The 21,390-nt window shown below is 35.8% G+C and overlaps 1 protein-coding gene across 1 annotated transcript in view; it reads right to left on the bottom strand.

Moving 5' to 3' along the window:
* LOC126753582 (interference hedgehog) overlaps window positions 1–20,354 on the bottom strand; it is a 239,384-nt gene extending 219,030 nt beyond the window's left edge. The window contains exons 1-2 of the mRNA XM_050465133.1: window positions 19,520–20,354; window positions 813–1,825 (exon numbers count right to left, since the gene is read on the bottom strand). Of these exons, the coding sequence (XP_050321090.1) occupies window positions 813–1,005 (193 nt within the window). The 5' untranslated portion in view covers window positions 1,006–1,825; window positions 19,520–20,354. The remainder of the gene's footprint in view (window positions 1–812; window positions 1,826–19,519) is intronic.
* Between the last annotated feature and the right edge of the window lie 1,036 nt (window positions 20,355–21,390).

Below are 21,390 nucleotides of genomic sequence, written 5' to 3'. Positions count from 1 at the left end.
AGCCTAGTTCCCCGCCTGCCCGCCCACCAAAAACCACACAACGCACCATAACGGTTTATATGTTGATAACTTTTTGTTGCATCATAATTGTATTGTATATTTTTAGGCGCTTAAATGCAAATTAGCTAATTGAATTGTGTCTATGTGTGTGTGTATGAGCGAACGAGGTCTATCTCGTTGTTTAATCACGCCTCCGTTTTGCCCCCCATTAGCAGACTGAATTTGCTTGCGGCCAAAATTTGGCATATAATGGTATAATGGCGGGCATTTTTACAGTGTGTGTGTGTGGTTTTGAGCGCTAAAATATGCAAATGCTTGTAGGCGCAGAGCGCGCAAGCGGCTTGAGGTTTGCTGATACTGAAATTTATGCGCACATTTAGTAGGCAATTTTATGCGGCAGTCGAGCGCATATTTTATTTCGAATTTAATATTGAATTGTAAGAATACAAACGCTGCTTATTTTGTGTAAAAAAAACTTTTTATTTATAAAAATTTTAATTTGAGGTTATGTGCGCGCATTTTCGCACTGCATTGAAATCATGCACTCCGACGGCTTAATTAAAATGCAGTTATTTCAAAATATTGTATAAAAATATGCGTCACACCTCAGCGCACTAACTGTGAAAGCATAAAAATACAAATAATACATTTTAATTTAAAAGTTGCTTTAGCGCTTGCGTATTGCCATTGTTGCTTATGACTTGGCGCTTATCGACGGCGAATTTATTTATTTTAAGCCTGCAAAGCTATAAAAATATTATCCCTGCACTTACGCTATCTAGCCATTTGGCCTCGCTCGCTTATTTACTCACCATTATTGCCGATGCTGCCGCCGGCGCCTCCGCTGCCGCCACTACCGCCGCCGCTGCCCGCGCCGACCGCCAGCAGCCGCTCGCTGAGCGCGATAATTACAAGCGCGCGACACAGTAGCAGCGCGGCGGCGCATGTCATTTGGCGCGCACATCCCAGGCGGCGCGTTGACATTGTGGTCGGATACGGTTTCATAGTTGGACACAAGCGCGCCCTTGTATGTGTGTGTGTCTATGTGCCTGACCGTCGGTTTGTTGACAAAATTCTGTTGCAAGCAGCAATACAAAGCGTTGTCGCGCTTTGTGACTCCAGCTGCTGCTGCTACGGCTGCTCTTTATAAACAATTTCGAGTTGCCACCTTATTTGTATTTAATTAAATTATGGCAAAATGGCCGCCGCAATTATACCGACACACGCGCGCGCAAGCTGTGCTCTTTTTAATTACTTTGTTAATAATTTTTTAATGGCTTTTATTTATTTCAACGTGACTGCCACTTTGTTTTTGTACATACACACACTGGCACACTCACATATGCAGTTGAGCGTTTGATTTTATTTTCATTTCAATATTTCACATTTGCCACAAACAAATTGGTTTTATGCGCATTTCTCATGTTTTATACATTTATTCTATATGCATATTACATAATGATGCGCGCATGTGCCTGTGTGTGTGTGTGTGTTTGTGCGCACCATTGCTAATTACTGACCGATGCAATCACTCGATTAACTTTTTTCCGCCACTTGAATAGTCAGCTCTTATTGCGTATGCATTGCATTTGTTTACTTGAAATGCTGGCGCTCTGTTGGTTTTTCATTAAATGATATTTTAATTGGTATGCGTTGCCTTTTTCCGCTTGCGTGGCGCGAATTCCTTTGCGCTCTTCAACAGTGGCGGGCGTTTCTTCGCGCTGCCTTCAAATTGGCGTTTAACATAATTGGCTGACGCATTTGTGGTTCAACATTTTAGCATTTATTCAAGCAGTCATGCCGCGCACCTTTGCTGAGATCCACACTGAAATTTAAAATGCAAAATTATTATTAGTTAATAGTTATTTACTATAATTTTTTTTGTAAAAATATATACAGTAGCTTGCCAAAAAATGTTTTAGTTTTCCGCAAGCAGTTTTGCTGTTTTCACTTAATAAAAAATTAACTGGACTCAAAGTAACTAGTTTTGGTCCAGTTCAAAATTATACAGTTGTTTTAAATAACGTAGAAAACGTTACTAATACATTTCATGTAACTGGTATCAATGTGTGTACTCTTGAACTAGTTCATGTACTTATATTAACAAACAAATCATAACTCCAAAATCATCGATACATGCAGATTTTCAGCAACTCAGTAAAAAGGTAACTACTTTTTGACTAGTTACAAATGGCACAAATGCTTTAATTAAGAAACAAAACTTGAGTTTCAACTGTTCTCGAAGTAACTACAGGACTAGTTCAAAATTACACAGTTGTTTTAAATGACGAAAAAACCCAAAAAGACTTATTTCTAAATTTTTTGTAACTGGTGTCAAAGTAACTACTCGTGAACTAGTTCTTGAACTTATATTAATAAACGACCATAACTCCAAAAGCAACGATTTATGTGGGTTTTCAGTAACTCAGTAAAAAATAACTGTTTTTGAACTAGTTGCAAATGGAACAAATGCTTTAGCTAATAAACACAACTCTAGTAACAGTTATCTTAATTTTTTTTTAACTGGACGGAAAGTTTCTAGTTGGTATATTAATATTAAAAAAAGAATTTTAACATAGCCTGTTTGCTATTTTTAGAGATATCTAAGTTATTTTGGTTTCGCCAAAGCATCCTATTTGAATGTATGTTTTCTATTTTTTATCCGTTGGGATTTTTAATAATAAAAAATTTTGAGTTCCAACTGTTCTCTAAGTAATTAATTTCGGTATAGTTACAAACGCAATAGTTGCTATAACAAACAAAATAACGACATTATTTGGCAAACTGGGCTCAAAGTAACTACTCGTGAACTAGTTTCGCCTCTAACTGTTATCTTAAAACCAAGAAAATAACTCCAAAAACAGCGATATAGGTTTTCAGGAATGCTTTCTAAGTAACTTTGGTACTAGTTCCAATGGTACAACTTAAAATAAAAGTTGAAAATTATAAATATAAAATTTTCACAAAATTTTTGATCGTAGTAGAACTAAGTACTTCCAAACATAAACCACTGCATTTCCATTCTTAAAGCAAATCTACACAGATTTTGGCCAAAGCATGCACAAGCTTATGACTACCGTTGCATCTAGACTCATACGAGTATAAACCAGCCGGCGCTAATTGAAATTTACACTTTTTTGCTGTTGATTTCCTCTTTCCCACAAGTTTCGTGCGTACGCGCCGCATTTAAGCGGATTAAACGCTGCGTCGCAGACAACAAAATATACGAAGGTTGATCAACACATACGCGCCGAGAAGAACAAAAATTTGAAGTTGAAATGAAATTCGTAGGAAATATTATGGAATTTCCGAGTCTACGTTAATAGCGGCCAACGGTACGAATGAGTCATAGTGAGGGAGATTGAGAGGTATTGATGAGATTGAAAAAATTTTATAAAAAAGTGCTCCACGTTTTCCTACTAAAATCCGTTGAACCCCTTTAAAGAGAAACTAACACTTAAAACCTCAAAATTCCCATAGATAGATTGGGTTTGCTCTCCTCTCCCAGTGGTTATTCCCAATAAAAACTTTTTTTTTCAGTGCAATTAACTCATGTACAAAAATTTTTTTATATTTTGTACTCTTTTCGTCAAAAGTAATATATAATCCCACTAAATTAATTTAAATTTAATTTATTAATTCCACAAATAGCCTTTAAATCAGTTTTTAATACTATTAATTAAAAATTAGCTGCAGAATGCCTTTGATAGTTTTTATATAGCGATATATAAATCATTAATTGTTATGTGTATTGGTATTGGTATTGGGTTATGACAATGCATAACAAAGCCACAATTTAATTGTATTTTTTTTACAAACTCCTCAATAAAAAGCGCTAATTTATAAAAGTTATTGTGTTATAAATTCGAGTAGATATAAATATATTGTGGTTCACGTAAATGTACTCAGCAAACTCGCTATACATACTTTACTCGCTTCAATAACTGTACTTGCTATACTCGCTCTATACATTGTACTAGTTGTACTCACTATTCACGCACACTTACTTTACTCGCTATACCATTATATTCGCTGCACTAACCATACAGGCTATAGCTATTTTACTCGCCATACTCACTACACGCGCTGTACTCATTATCCTGGTTATCATCCGCTACACTAACTTTACTTGCTGTACCAACTGTAGTTGCTATACTCACAGTACTCGGTGAACTCAAAGTACTTATTGTACAAGTTGTACTCACTATCCTCGCTGTACTACTTACTTTACTCGTTATACTTAATTTATTCATTTAACTTATTTTACGCGCTATACTCATTTTACTTGCTACACTTCATTTACTCGCTACACTTATTTTACTCGCTATACTCACTTTACTCGCTATACCTACTTTACTCGCTACACTTAAATTTATCGCTATACCGACTTTGCTAGCTACAATTAATTTACTCGCTACAGTTAAATAAATCGATTTACTAACTTTACTCGCTCCACTCACTTTACTCGCTACACTTAATTTAATTGCTATGCTTAGTGCACCCGCTGATACTCACTTTACTCACTACAACTACTGGCTGTACGCTCAATACCCGTTGTACTCGCTATCCTTATACAACTTTCAGATGGCCATGATAATTTTTAAAAACAACTGTAAGCATGAAAAGCGAAATGTTCTGGCTATCGAAGTAGTGAACAAACTATTTTAAAACACCTACTCACTCATCGCCAGTCCCATTACGAGGGACATCATACTATATGAGTATAATCACCATCTGAATCATCACTGCCAACAACATCATTAACAACAGCAACATTATCACCATCATCAATATATTACACTGACAATGTTGTTAAAATGTCCATAAATAATTTACAACTTTTAATTAAACGAAAATTTCAAATTAAATTATTTTCAATACAAAATTCAATTGAAGAGCTCATGCGCAATAAAGTAAATAATGCCACTTTATTTGCTTTTGCTGTGATTTGTGAGGGCAAATAAGCGCCTCTATTAATATTTAATATTTGGTTGTAATTTTACATGCAAAGTGACCGGGTGAAAATGGCGAAAATTGTAAAATTTAGTTATTAAATTGAAAATAAATGAAATAATAAAAGTTGTTTGGCAATTTTCATATAAACAAAATGTAATTTGACACAAATGTGGAACGAATAAATGAAAGGAAAGGAGCAGTCTACAATAGAAAAAGGTATAATTTCTAGTCTCGAACATGGAAGTATATAACCTCAAATATGCTTTAGCCTTGTTATGACAAGGTCTATGATTTTCGGTAAAAATTCGATTAAATCGGCAGGCAAGGAATGAAAACTACAAACTTTGCTTTGACACCAGGTTTCAGTATTGATCTCTACAACACACGAGCCGCTAAAACATTGGAAAAGAAAACTGAAAATATTTTATTAAAAACGTCATATTAATTACTTAAATCTCATAGTACAGTGTATGGAGCATGCTAGAACTTAACTGAAGAAACTTCTTAATCGAAGTATGTCGGTAAGCAGTTTCAAGACAAATATTACAAATAGGTGTTTACGTTATCATCAGATCCATTAGCGGCCTATTTTCGATAATGAAATACATCTCGCTTAAGTCGGTCTCATTTCTGAAATTTTTAGACCGTTTTCTCGAGTTCGAGAAAACCTTATATACGAACAGAGAACTATCAGGATCATTTTCAATAGGCATTTCATATAACATGAAGTTCGAGAACACCCTTTATACGATCAGGCTCTATACCGATCAGCTTCCAAAAGCATTTGAACTGGCTTTTCTTTCCTTTTGTAACGACGATCTTTATTTTATACTACAGATGGACGGTTCTATAAAGTATATATATGTTAAATATATAGTAGGTATGTATAAATGATCAGCGGGATGAGATGAGTTGTTTCATCCGCCACCCGTCTGTATATACAAGAACTAAACCCTCAGTTTTGAGCTATCAGTCTGAAAATTTTCACACGTTTTTTTTTCAACAAGAGCTTGTTTGTCGCAATTGCTGACTTTGGACAAATATAGCATATATGTAGCTGACATACAAACTAAACGATGGGAATCAAGTCATTGTATGGAAAACTTTTTCATTTGAGGAGATATCTTCAAGAAATTTGGCATGGAATATTACCAAAAGAAGGGCAAAAATTCCTGAAGAAATTGACCCGCTCGGACTATTTCAGCGTGTAGCTGTCATGCAAACTGAGGTCAAAATCAAGTCCTTGTATGGAAAACTTTTTTGTTGCAAAAGATATCTTCTCAATTTGGCATAGATCATTTTCCAAAGTAATGCTATAATCTCCGAAAAAATTGTTCCGATCGGCCCATTTCAGCGTATATCTGCCATACAAACTGATCGATCAAGATCAAGATCTGTTTATACGTTTTTATGCTGTAAGAAATATCAGTGAAGGGTATTATGGATTCAGTGCGGCCGAAGTTAACGTTTTTCTTGGATTTTATATTTTTTTGCAATTTTCTTAGATCAGTATGTCGTCACCTAAAATTCAAAATAACCTAACATCATTTTTCATAAGTTTACAGGCGAAGGAAAAACGATATAATAGAAACCACTCACATTGATTTGAGGTTTGGTTATAAAACGGTTATTTATGTGTTATCATACTCTAATATTAATTTGAGATTTGGTTATAAAACGGTTATATATTGGTTATAAAACGGTTATATATTGGTTATCGTACACTAATATTGATTTGAGTTTTGCTTATAAAATGATTATACCTGAAAGCGGAAGCTGGAATTTTTATGCTACAAATATGTAATATGATGTAGTGAATTGAATGATGATACGATATCAAGCCATAACCGACTTCATAGCATTCGCGCACTCAAACTACTGGCTTTGAAGGATTCTCATATGGAAAACTCCACTGAAATGTTACTCGATTTCTGACTACCGTTATTTCTTTAAATAATTCAAGATAAGCATAAACAGTTATAACGGGTGTATGTGTAACACAAGTGCAACAAGTATACCCTAATATCGTTTATTTTATATGTAGAACGATGTAGGCTACATGAAATATAAATAAAATTCCAAAGAAACCATAAAATTTGCAATCACTTTAAAGTCGAGCTTATGAATAATAAATATGTACCCATTAAAACACGCATATATGTACATATATACTATGTACGTGCGTATATATGTATGTATGTACGTCACGCACGAGGCAAAAGTCATGACGGGTCACGCATAAAGATTCATTTAAATTTTATTAAAAGAAACAGCAGCAGGGCTTTAAAGCACAGTAACTGTAAAAAGGACGACAGAGAGACACACTCGCACACACACACACACACATTCATGTGTGTTGCACTACATGCCTGCGTGGTTCACCATAAACGCCGTCCACCGCTGACCGAGTTCGTTGTCATACAAAAATGTGTGTGAATGTGCAATATCTATATATACACACATATAAATGATATATGCTCATTCGTGTTTGTATTTGTATTAGTGCGCAGCAAGTACACATGTTCCTGTATGTCAGACGGACACAATGCAAAAACATTTTAAAATTTATTGCCATGTTTGCCAACTGTAAAGACTTATATCCGGCAGATGATATTTTATTGTTTGTGTACGCGGCGCTATTTACATGCACACACACGTATACACATGCATGCGCATACGAACAAAGTTGCATGTGGCGTACTCGAATGACCGGCGCAAGTCACCGACATAAATGCCACACACCGACACACACACACACGTATGCACCTGCAGGGAAATGAAATTATATTTGCCGACGTATGTGTGTGAGTGTGTTTGTGTGTTGGTATGTTGCGGAAAACGAATTTGTGTTATCCGTCAAATCATTCAACGGCATTTCGTGTGGCCCATGGAAGCAGAAAAAGGAACTCACGCCGGAAAGGATCATTCATTCATTCATTTACTTGTGCTGGGGTCAGGATATTTACTCTTGACGGCTGTAGCGATGAAGTGATTGCTGTTTGCAAGCAAAAACCCACTCGATGAAGGGTTAATATATGAAATTAACTGTTATTAGAAGAACAAATACAAGCAAATGTACATACATAAATGGGTAAACTGGATTAAGGCATAAGAAATAATTTAAAATTTAATGGGACTGGCTATTTAAAAATTGAAGGTGCTAGAGTTTTTTGAAATAATTTACCAAATAATCATTTTTTTTTTGGGAATAAATTATTTTCTTATAGATTGAGGAGTAAAAAAGCTGAAAATTTTTTTGATAATTTTTTATGAGAAAAAATGTATTCTCATATTGAACTTATCAAAATAGTGCATACTAAAGCTCTGAAATTTTGTTGATAATTTTATATCGAGTTCTTAATATTACAGTTACATATTTCGCAAGGAAAAACTTACTTTTACTGAGAAATTTATATTAAAATAAGAAGAAAGGTTAACTTCATCTGCATCAAAGCTATAGTACCCTTTATAACGGCATTTCTTATACCAGAAGACTGTATAAACAATTTGTATCTTGATTTTAATCGGTCAATTTGTATGGCAGCTACATATATGTTACAGTGACCTGATCTGAACATTATGATCGAAAATTATACCGTTAAAGTGGACAATAAGCCGTGCCAAATTTCATGAGGACATATTGTCAAACAAAAAAAGTTTTCCAGTTTATATGGCAACTATATGCTGTAGTTTTTCGATCTGAACAATTTCTTCGAGGATTATAGACATACTTTAAATAACAATCTGTCTAAAATTTTGTTGAGATATTTTATCAAATAAAAAAGTTTTCCATACAAGAACTTGATTTTGATTGACCGTTTGTATGGCAGCTATATGATATAGTGTTCTGATCTGCACAATTTCTGCAGAGATTATATTATTTCCCTAAATAATAATCTGTGCCGAATTTGGGGAAAATATCTTGTCAAATAAGAAAGTCTTTCATACAAAAACTTGTTTCCAATCGTTCAGTTTGTATGCCAGCTATATGCTATATTGATCTGACAACCGCGATTCCGACAAATAAGCAGCTTCTGGATAAAGAAATGATGTGTGCAAAATTTCAAACAAATATCTCTAAAGTGGAGGGACAAATAGAACAAAATTCGTGGAAAACATAATATTACCCTTTCCAGGGTATACAAATAAAACGGTTCCAAAAGTCAACTTTTATCACGCGAAAGACCAAAAAAAATACATAAACCCACAACTGGACTATCAGTGACTTTTCGCGAAATATATTTGCATATATTTGTATACACAAACAAACACATGTTGAATAAATTACGGTCACATAAGCCAGAAAGTATGTAAATATTTGGCTAAGCACAACAACTTTTTGTACATAAAATATGAGCGGCACTTTTTTGTGTATGAAATGATATATGTATATTTAAATGTGTGATGTTTAAGTGACGCTGAGTCATACTTGCAATACCGGTGTGCATTATTTACTTAAGCACATTACGCTTGCTTTTATGAATGCAAACACTGGCGGTGTTTTTTTAAACTCATGGAAAAACGTACATATGTTTGTATTGGCGTTTTTTTTTTAATTTGTGCACATGAAGTGGGCCTATTGAATAAACAACGAAAAAAACTAAAAGTAAAAATATGAAAAATTAAAATATTTGTTGGCTGATGATGGCGCTTTATTGAATTCATGTGCAAAGTTGCTACTTTCAAAATAGTTGCTGAGGATTACTCTGAAAAACAGCTTTGAAGTCGCGAAGTTGGTCTTTAGAAAAGTGCCTTGCTCATTTGAACTGCCTATTCCCAACGTTTTGATACAATCAAGCCACCAAAGTGTTCTAACAACCCCCTGAGTTTGGGCTATCAATAAATTGCTACAAAAGGGTAAATTTTTTTATTTCATTATACTAAGTGACCCTAGTGCATTCAAAATTTGATCCCGTGGTTCACTACTCCAAATGTACTAACCCTTCAAAACATCCAAAAGTACTCTTACACCATTAATAAAAACAAAAGGACTTTTTCTACTCAGCGAAATGATGTGTTGAATTTTCAGATTCGAATGGGGTCTCTCATTGAAATGGTCCTCTGGTTCTAAGACGTCATAGTCAAGCATATTACATATGTTCTATGAAGTTTATATGTGATGAAAGGCTATAGAAAGGACCACACTTACAAAGAAACTTGAGAGCGTTCAAAGGACGGAGCTCATCAGCTTGTGTGGTGCACTAAGGTCTACTCCAAACATGACACTTAACGTCATAGTACCCGTAGACATCATCGGAAGGTGCATGGCTACGAATCAGACTCAGAGAATCTGGGTTCTTAAAACACATACTAAACATACGTTCGTACATAAACTTCATACCGGATCACTTGGATCATGAAGTCGCCAAACCGAACTCATGCGGCTCCTTCTCTACCCATATACAGACGATGGATCAAAGCTTAGGTTGGAGGAGGGATTTACTGTCAAGAGCTTTCTATCAACTCAAGCCTCAGGCTACCTTACTACTGCAGTGTCTTCCAAAGCCGAGGTTGTCACTCAGATAGCAAAGCGGCGATACTAGCCTTGAGCTTATTGACAGTGCGTTAGGATGATGAGCTAGCAAGAGAAGCTCCTATTGCCCTGCTGGCGTCCATGTTGTAAGGTTGGGATTCTTATAGACGTCATCTGCAGAAGCTGTATGGAAGAAGATGTGGTGGAAACAACTCAACACCTCCTCCTTGACAGTATAGCGTTTGTAAGGTCAAGACTTGGACACAAACCTACCTACAATTTAATATAGCATAAGTCTACTAACTTCTAGTAAAAATCAGAATCTATTCTCAAATCTAGACAAAAAAAGTTCATTAAAGAGTCATAACTTTATACATTGGGAATTTGAAGTTTGAATAACTACAGAATGATTGACAGTATGCTACTGAAAAAAGGAAAAAAACATTTTTCAATTTCATGTTAGAAAGAAAATGAAATTATTAGGAACAGGCAACACTTAGTACTAGTATTAAGAGCTCATTTTTTAAGAGGCTTCTTTTTTACCTTCTTGAAAGTTGTTATCTACTTTAACTCGAAAAATTGCCTAAAAATTACACACTCGTGTATATGTGTTTTTTCAATATTTTTTTAACAAATAATGAAGTGAGTTCCCAAAAATATATGTTACCGGCAATTTAAAAATTTTCATAAGCGACATAAGCACATGCTAGATGCCTTAAAGACGAATATTGTTTTCATAGGAACTTCGCTCTAAATTTAATATTCCGAATTTCCAGAATTTAAGTCCATGCAGTAGCTAAAAGCAATATTTTCACAGTTTAAACACCAGTTACAACAACAACCGGAGTATATAAAAGAGCTATGAAGGATATAAGAGTGTAATCCATTTGAAACGTTACTCATCCGCACTGGTGGCAGCCGCACAGTTGGCCGTAAAGGATCGTGTGGAAAGCGCTTGCCAGTACCAAAATGTGCTGTGAGATTACAGCAGGCAGACACTAGACAGCGTTGAGTGGAGTTAGGAAGTTTTGAAATATTTCTCTGGGAAAAATTGCAGCACTTTTTGAAGCAATGTTTGGAAGGCGCCCGCTGCGCACACGAACGCACAAACGCTCTAAACGCGCGCGCAAGCTAGAAGAAGTAACATTTCTTTGAGCAACCAATAAGAATTTATAATATAAGGAGGAGAGCAGTGCAATTTTAATGCACTTTAAGTATGATGCAAGCAAAAATAATTTCATATACTGCGCACTTAGTGGAGCCGCGCCGCGCTAATAACTAAATATTTGCCGAGTGCCGCGCCTTTTATTGGAGGAGCTGCAGATAGGTAGGTGCGGCTGGCTGCCATTTTGTACGTGACTTAATGAGCAAAAAGGAGTCAATTAGGCGCCAAGCGTGCGACAAGTGGCGGCGTATTTCTTGCCAGCGCAATCAGTGAGTGAAAAGTTTGCCTTGCAGGCGGGCGCCGCCGCGGATGGCGGAAGTGAGTGTTGACAGCGTGGAATGCGCTGACAAGTTTATGCCAGCTAAGCAATGATTTATGGCACCTGCTGTTGCGCGCCCGCTATTGACGGCTGCCAATGCCTCCTGGTCTGCTACACGCGATGCCGTTGCATGTGATTTGATTTTCGCGCAAGTTGGCGAGTCACGCTTATCGACAGCGTACACACACACACACACGTAGCTATTTGCGCGCGCACAAATTACTATGAAAGTTTAAAATGTCTTAGTTGTTGCTGTTGTTGTTTCACACAGATTTAGCTCCTCATTGCATTTAGCGTGAAGCTTGAAGTTGGCAGCTGGAAGGCCCAACTAATGCGATGTGTGCTGGCAAGCAACTGCGTGGCGGCGCTTTAAATGAACTTGTTGGCAACAGTTGAAGCGTGAAATAATGCTGATATTCTTGTGGGTCGGGAGCGCTTTGCTTGGCGCTCTGTGCTGTCTGGGGCGCGCGGTGTGGCATTTTGCTGGTGTGGCAGAAGAATGCGCCGCAGATTCCTCTGATGATGAAGATGACTATGATTTAAAACTTTCGCAGCGAAAATCTATGCAAATACGTTTTAAGCGCCGGATCAACGCAGCCAAAGCTGAATTTATGAAATTTGCGGCAAAGTTGATGACGTGATTTAATTTTTGGCGTGATATAATTGGCTTTTTCATAAATAGTTAAATATTTTGGCGGTGCGTATAATCGACTAAAGACATTACATTATCGCTCCCTTGATTTGATTATCTGTAAAGATAGCTGCTGATCTTTGACTTTTAATGTTTTTCTGCTCAAGATTGGTATATGACTTGACTAAGCCAAGAAGAGAACTTTTACATGTTTAAATGCGAAAACTACGACTATTATACATACTTTCTAATCATTGGCTAATTTATGGCTGATGTTGAGTAAACTGACGATGGTAACAGGAGACTAGCAATCAAAGTACCATGGAAAAGTTTAAATATTGGGTCCACAGCTATATTTATAATATTTTTGAAGTGCTAAAGGATGGCCTAATTTGAATGTTATTCCATGTTTCGAATATTCCAAACCAGCGTTGGAAAAGCTTCTGCGTTTTTTTGTTCAAGATATGTCATTCATTTGATGCCTAAGCAACAATAACTTTTTTCATTCAAACTTTGCGTCTGAAAAAGTATTTTTGCCGAAAGTTTTCCTTCATTACTTTAACGTGGAGAAAACCTCAGTTAAAAGTCATCGTATGGTGGAAGAATATGATGAACATGCTCTGGCAGAGCAAACGTGCTAAAAGTGGCTTGCAGTATTTAAAAGATTTGGCTTGGAAAAACACCTTGGAGCGATGAAAATATTTAAAGATTTAAAGATGAGAAACTGGCAGCATTACTCGATCAAGACCGTTGCAAAACACAAGATCTTTGCGAGTCACTCAAGAAGCTATTTCAAGATGATTAAAAGCAATTGTATGTTCAAAAGCAAGGAAATATTCAAGGAAATCTGGTGCCATATGAAGTTACGTTGAACGATACTTCGAAAGATGATTCTGCATGTCAGAAATACTGCTTGAACGCTAAAACGCAGAATTGTTTTATCAACACTGTGAATAGTCACGTAAAATGGTTATATTACAACAACTCTAAATGTTTAAAATCATTTGCCAAATCAACGGCCATGCTCTGTATTTGGCGCGATCAGAAGAACGTGCTGTATTATAAGCTTCTTAAAGTACGTGAAACCATTAATGGAGAATGCTACCTACAACAACTCTAAAAACTCAAATTGGGCGAGTAAATGCCAAGAAATTCTCGAAATTGCCAACGCTTGATCTAATGGTGTAAGACCGTTTAAAAACCATATGCAAAGAAGTTCCTGTGAAGTTTTTCTTTCCTCACTTTAAGCCAGTATACAGTTCCGGGCAGAATGCCCACACTGGAATACGGATCGTATCAGGATATTCTGTAAAAAATTGGATTGATTTACTGTTGGCCGCCAAGCCAGATCTTTTGAGATGTAAAAATTGTTGTACATGTTTGTCTCAAATAAACGTCCAACTTTCGAAAAGAAAACGAACGAATATAGAACTATAGACCCAATATGATCTTTTCGATATATTTTTCGAAATAAGAACCTTACCTAACTTCATGCAACCTAAGCTTCTGTAAAAATACTTGCAATTCAGGCTTGTGTAGGTGGCTAGAGTGAATGTTTGACGACGCACAAAAAGAAGTTTTAGAGACCCATTGTGAAACCAGCTGCTTTTTACTGAAAAAAAGCACCTCCCACTCTATCATACAGTTTGGACCCATCTTCACACATAATTTAGGCATAATGAATGCATGTTGTAAGTCTTTATGACTTACCCTACATGACTTTAAATCACTTTAAATTTGCCACTGAACAGAAATTTAATTTCTATGAGATTTTTCTTAACATAATACCAATTTGTGCTGCAAAGCAGTCCAACCTAACGCTATCTAATGAGTAACGGATATCGCTGTTTTTAATACATTTTACTGCCTTTTATTAGCCATTATACAATACTAAAAGTTTAATGACCTCCCGCAACAAATTGTGAGAAGAGCTTAAGTCAATTTACTTTTAATCCCATGCATCAATAGCCACAGATTGTAAACAAATTGCAACTCCCTCACTTGACGCAATGCACTCGATAGTGGGGCGATCCCCAGACGAGTCGTCCCTAAATGCAACTAGATGGGCGAATTGGCAAACAACAAGCTGCATACGCAAAGTTTCCATGACCCTCGCCAAGCAACAACTCAATTCATCACAAACTAATGTAAACAATGGTGAAGTAAATGCAGATAACTGCTATATTATGAGCAACTGCAAGGAAAACAAGAAAAGATCAAGTGAGTTGAGTAAGACGCATAGACAGAGATAGAGAGAGAGTGTGTGTGTGTGTGTGGAAACTGTTGAAAACTTAAGGGAAATACGAACACATTTCACTCCAAAGACACACACACAAGTAAGTATGCTACACGTTAGGAAATTGTGCAATAAAGCTGTGAAGACTCGCTCCTATGAGTATTTAAAGCAAAACTTTTTAAGAGATAGGAAATTAAGTCTTTTAGCAGTTTGTTCGTATGTTATGTATCTTCTTTTCTCTGTATGTTTGTGTTTGTTTTAATTTAAGCTTACCGGAGAGAGAAAAGCTCTTAAGACAGTTTTAGTATATTATAAACCTAAAAGCTGAAATATTTCTAGATAAATAATACCTAAAAAGGGGAAAGTATGCGAAGTCAGCCGGGCATTAGATGAAGACCCTGCGCAGAAAGAATTTGGAGAAACAAGTGTTAACTAAAAGTATACATATCTGTATCTCCTTATCGGAGACAATGTTCTAAGCTGGTATCCGGGTGCATCCAAGCACGGTTCCAGATAGTTCGATATCAAAGACTAATATTCAATGTCAGTTACTGGTTTTGATTCGAAAACTTGTCACTAAGAGAAGAGAGCTTATTTGGAAAAGTTGAATTTCAAAACACTACTTAATGAAGAATATCAGAACCTCTTAAAACTCTGAGTACGTTTTGGAACAGCTTAGATTAGTAGTAGAATATTGAGGATTTCAGGTATTGTAATATTTCAATTAGATCGAACCACGATATCATATAGCTGTCATACGAACGAGTCGATTAAAATCAAGTTCTTCTTTAAAAAACTTTTTGCTTTCAGAAGATATTTTCATTAAATTTGGCATGGATTATTATAGAAAACGGTTCCATAACCTTTGAACTAATTATTCAAATTGGACTACTATATCCTATAGCGCTCATATACACCCATCTAAATAAGTCCTTGTATGAAAAACTTTTTTATTTGAAAAGGTATCTTCACGAAATTTACCAGAGATTATTATTTTGGACATCCCTACAATCTTCGAAAATCAAAGAGATCCTACTACGATATCATATAGCTACCATACAAATTGACCCATCTAAATCAAGTACGAACATATTGTTGAGATTGTACCACTGTGACATATAGCTATCTAGTCGAGGTCCTTTTATACCCCTTTATGTTAAAAGCAAAGTACCAGTGAAGGGTACCATAACTTTGGTGCAGTCAAAGCTGGTATCTTCTTTCGTTCTTAATAAGCTATTCTCACTTTGATTTCTTCGGAGATTGTAAAGATGTCTTGAATAATAATCTCTGATAAAAGTTTTCCACACAAGGACTAGAGTGTGATCTCAATTTGTAAGGCAGCTATATGCCATAGTTGTCTGATATCGGCGATTCCGACAAATGAGCAGCTTTTTGATGAGAAAAGAATGAGTGCAAAAGTTCAGATCGATAACTCAAAAACTCAGGTACTAGTTCAAGTATAAACAGACGGCCTTACACATAGCTAAATCGGCTCAGCTCGTCACGCTGACCATGTTTTTCCTTATAAAGCCTCCGTCGTTTTCTTCTAGGTTTTATAAACTTCGTGGCAAGGTACAACTAGACCTAAGCCAACATGTTATACAAATATGTAACATTACAAGATATTCCTTGCCAGACAACCAGTCTTCAACTCACTCGCTCTAGCGTGAAATTTAAGCCATACAATATAGCACCACCTCCCCTCTGTCCTACAGGAATATCCTTTCGTTTGCCTTTAAATTTTATTTGGCATTATTTTTGATGTTTCCCTTTTGTTAATTTTATTTTATTACGCTTTGTCTTTATTAAGCTTGTCAGCATGTCAACGCTGCTTCTCCTTTCTTTAATTACATGCTGTGACTTTTCAATTAAAATGCTTAAGGTTGGCTAAATGCTCAAGCATCGGCGCGTAGCATTTTCATTGAATGAATAAAGTGAGCGTTGAGTGGGAGAGTGAGTGTGAGTATGTGTGTGAGTGTGAATGTGAGTGAAGACTGGCAGCTTACAAATTTCATTTTCCGGCATACTTAGTGTTCACAGCTACTTTCTCCGCTTGGCAACTTCCGGATTTCACTGCACTGCCGCTTCTATTATTCACATTCTATGTCGTTATGCTGCTTTGTTGTTGTTGCTTTTCAACTCGTTTTCTCGCTTAATGCCTTATTCCATTTTAATGCCCACTTCAAGTTATTTCCCTTTTATATGTACTTTTTTCAATTGTTGTAAATTTTTCATCTTGTTAACTTATTTCTTTGCTTGCCTGCCTGCTTACTCACTTTCGTTTGCCTCTTTTTGCTGCCTTGCTTCCTTTCGGTTTGTTTGTGGCAGGCGATTTAAGTACGTTTGTAATTTGCACCAATTACTTTTATGAATTTTATTGTTTTTTATTGTTATTGCAGGGCTTTCCAGTAGGCGGTCATTAAGTGTTTTGTATAAAGGCAAGTGATTTTGCAAGTTATTAAGAGGGATTACGGCATTAAAAATAATAAAAATAATAAAAATAGTGATTTAATACAGAAAAGGTCAGAGTTCATTAGCAGAGGGTACAAGGGGTTTGCAGCCTATATTACCTAATTAACAACGTCTCTAGAGACTGTTGAATATAAATGACTTAAGAGACTATTAAGTAAGATAAATGAAATATCTTCAGTTAGTAGCAGATATTAATGCTTTTGGGTGAATTTGGGTCAGAGCTTTTTAAGGGTACCTCTCTAGTGCCCAGACAGAAAAATTATCATTATATAAGCCGAAGTTATAAGCATTAAAACACCTATATAGGTGTACAGGTACATACCTATATAGGTGTTTTAAGTCCTCTCTGTAGCAGATTAAGACTGAAACCCCCCGTTATTTATACTTTTAGAGATCCAGGGGAGATAACAGAAAAAGAAATATAGTATCTAAGGACATTATGTGATATGTTCAAAGCTCTTTGTCGACAGCTGATAACCAATTACAGGTATTTTCATCTGACATCACAAAGGACTGTACATAGCAGTATAAGTGTTATCATCTGCCAACTTGAATGATCAGCCATCTAACCTAATGTATATTATGTATGTGTTGTAACAAAATATTTCTAATAGTCTTAATTCTATCCTTTGTTCTTAGGATCTCTTCTTCTTACTCTAGCAATCACTGAATAGTTCAAAGGTGCAAAAAGATTTTCAATATTTAATTGTTCGCACATATTTTATATCTGCAGGAATCCTGCTATAACGATTTTCGGAAAGACGGGCATGGCTAAGTTCACCAGCAAATCACAAAGATCATGGATCTCAGATAATTCTTGCTGGCTGTTACAAACTTAATATTTTTAGGACTCTAAAGTGTAATCTTGGCGGCGAAAAAAATACTCAATACTTTTCCTCACATAGATAGTAAAGATTGAGGTTTTGCACTGCGATCTACGGTCTATTGTGGCTTCCCCTATATCACATATGGTCACCAAGGTCCAGCATCCTGAACAATTCCACGAGCATGTTCGGTGCGACTGAGGTGTTGTGATCCCTGTCCATGCAGATGGAACCTAGGGCATTAAGTCTGCTTCTGCAAATTGCTGGACAATCCAGGATCAGATGTTCTGGATCCTGTTCCATGTCGCAGAATCAAAATTTTTATCTCATACTGTCTTAACTATCTATACAAGTAGCACCGCTTGATTCAATGGCTACTCTTTTATTACCTCACTCTGCGTCAGTAACAACTCTTAAAAAATTATTATTTTTAAAATCTTTCATTAAGTGCCACCCTTATATTTGAACTTTTTTTTCCAAACAAGTCAGTCAGTCCAACGATTTCCTACAATATCAGCGTATTACCTTGAGCTTTTCTGTTTACGTATGAACATTTATATTCAATGTTGTAAGCGTGCGCCTTATCACTAAAGTTGGATTTTATTATAAACAAATAATAACTGTTGATTCCGGAAATATTTTCGCATTGAATCGAGTAATTCGCTAAGTATGAAGAGGGTGCTCAGCAAAAATGTGGACAACGGTAAAGTGAGAGAAAGACGATATCGAAATTGTACTAAATTAATTTTAAAAACTTTGTTTGAACGAAATTTCATGAGCTTTGAACTTTGTCTATATTCAACTTTTTTGTTTATTTTTTCCATAGCCACCTCTATATATGTACATACTTATACGATCGGCGATGTTTAGCACACGTCCTTTTCTATTTAAAGCGTACATACATATACATATATACAAGTAGCTGACAAACAAACTGATCTGATCGATCTAAATTAAGTCCTTGTATGGAAATTATTTTTATTTAACAAGATATCTTCACAGCATTGCGCACAAGATATTGTCAAAGGCTATGCTCAATATCCGAACAAATTGTTCAGATCGGACCACTAAACTGTTCGATCAAAATAAGTTATTGTAGGGAAACCTTTTTTATTCGGCAAGATATATTCACGAAATTTTGCCTGCATAATTTTTCGAGGCAACTATACAATCTCCGAAAAAATATTTCAGATCGGACCACTATATCATATAGCTGTCATACAAACTGACCGATCAAAATTAAGTGGTTTCTTGTTTTTTGATGAAAATAAGTATGTTATTATTATTTTTTTATAGCAACATATTTTATGTTTATATAAAAATTAATATAGAATATTTTTTTTTCCAGTACATACATACATGACATACAGATGTACATACATCATCTATATTATTTATACACATTTAAAAATTCTTATTTCATGTATCATCCCTGCAGCTTACCATAAAATATTAGAAATCCTTACGTCTTTTGTTATCACTTTACTTTATTCACTTAATTCGCCGAATGACTTGCGCATTTATTGTTGTAAAAAAGCACACTTTATTCAAGCAAAAATAAGCGAAATGCCAACGAGCCACCAAAATCTCAAATAGGCCGAGTTTAAATTGAAAATAATAACAGCAGTGACACACGAAATTTTCTAACACACCTCCCAGTGTATCAAACGCGACGCGAATGTACATACAAAATCATGACAAATCACAATCAACAGTTTGGCAAAGGAGAAAATGCGCGAAAATACAAAGCGCCGCACGCATGCACGCGTATCAACATGCACGACGCCCACACAAGCGCACTACGACTGCGAAGGAATCGTTGAAGCGCAGCGACGCGAATGACTTGACGCCCCTTTGCGCTGGCACTTCTAAGCAAGTGCGACACTTCACGAAAAAATTTTCGTACAACTTCTTTTGCTATTTAGTGAGCGGACACTTATTATAGTTTAATTTTTTAATTTTATTTTTTTAATTTTAAATTAATGTATATTGCTGCTAACGAAATTTAACTAAACTTCAGCAGCGAATATATGCCGCTACATTTATTTGCCGAACACCAACAACGGCACAAATAGTTTAGCTCGTGTGTTCACAACACTTTTATATTTTTATTTTACACGCCACTGTAGCAAGCAAAAATTCAATGTTTAATATTTGCATTTATTTAAATTTACGCCGAATTGTATTTACACGTGCAACACAGAGTTTTCACTTTCAACTCCTTGAAATGTGTAAAGAAAAATTCACTTTATTTATTTACCGACCGATTACCGTTTGCTCTGACGTCCGAATTGGTACTGAAGCACTGAACGTACGCCAACTGCGGAGGATGCTGCAGCGCTTGCAGAGCAAACAGCTGCTGTGGATGTTGCTGCTGTTGTTGCCGTTCTTGCTGTTGCTGTTGCCGATGAAATCGTTCAAAACAAGCAATGCGCACGAAGTGTGCCAACAACAACTAAAACAACAACCGGCAATTGCAAAGCCACGATTTCTAGCAATAACAACAACAATAGGCGCACAGAATTTGCGCAAACTTTGTGCATTTGTACAACACTGTTAGTTAACAGCGACGGATGCTGTTGCAGAGGCAAGGCGTTCGTGTTTCTGTTGCTGTCAACAGCTTCAACTTCCGATTCATATTCGTCATTTGTGCGTTGGTACATTTCCGTTGTTGGTGTTTGTAGGCACTTGTGTTCGTGTATGTACATTTGTACGAATGTATGTATGTAAGTATGTACATATATATTGTTGTAGGTTTGTAGTGCTTTGGGTAATAGCGACAGTAGAGCAAAACAGTTTTATCTTCAAATTCAGCGAAGTTGTTTGGTATGGAGTAGTGTTATGAAATTGAAAGTTCTAGTTTTAAACAGTTGCCCTAAATTAAAGGCTACGCTAGACTAAACAAAGCGATTTTCGGAAATTTAAAAAAAAAAACATAATTCAAATTTTGACCTGAACAGGTTATATTATGTTTGCAACGATGTTTGTAATACCCAAAAGGAAACGTCGGAGACCCTATAAAATGTATATATGTACACTTGTGGCCAAAACCAAATCTTACCACTCAAAATTTTCAAGTACGGTGCATATTTGACTACATTTTATAGCGGTACTTTTGGCGGTATAGAAATATTTTATTTAGAAATAAGTTAATGACATGTTTTAAATCAAAAATATTAAAAATTAAAAACAAAACACATTCAGCTATAGACAAAATCATTTGAAAGTTAGTGAACTTTGCAAAATTAGCTCGAAATGTAAGAGACTGATATGCGATGAAAAAATTATATTTTTTTATTTTTTTAATTTAATTT

Source organism: Bactrocera neohumeralis, chromosome 3 (assembly GCF_024586455.1).
Source record: "Bactrocera neohumeralis isolate Rockhampton chromosome 3, APGP_CSIRO_Bneo_wtdbg2-racon-allhic-juicebox.fasta_v2, whole genome shotgun sequence".
In the NCBI taxonomy this organism is placed as follows: Eukaryota; Metazoa; Arthropoda; class Insecta; order Diptera; family Tephritidae; genus Bactrocera; species Bactrocera neohumeralis.
Note: the sequence above shows the minus strand (reverse complement) of the source record. Positions and strands in the feature narration are given on the sequence as shown.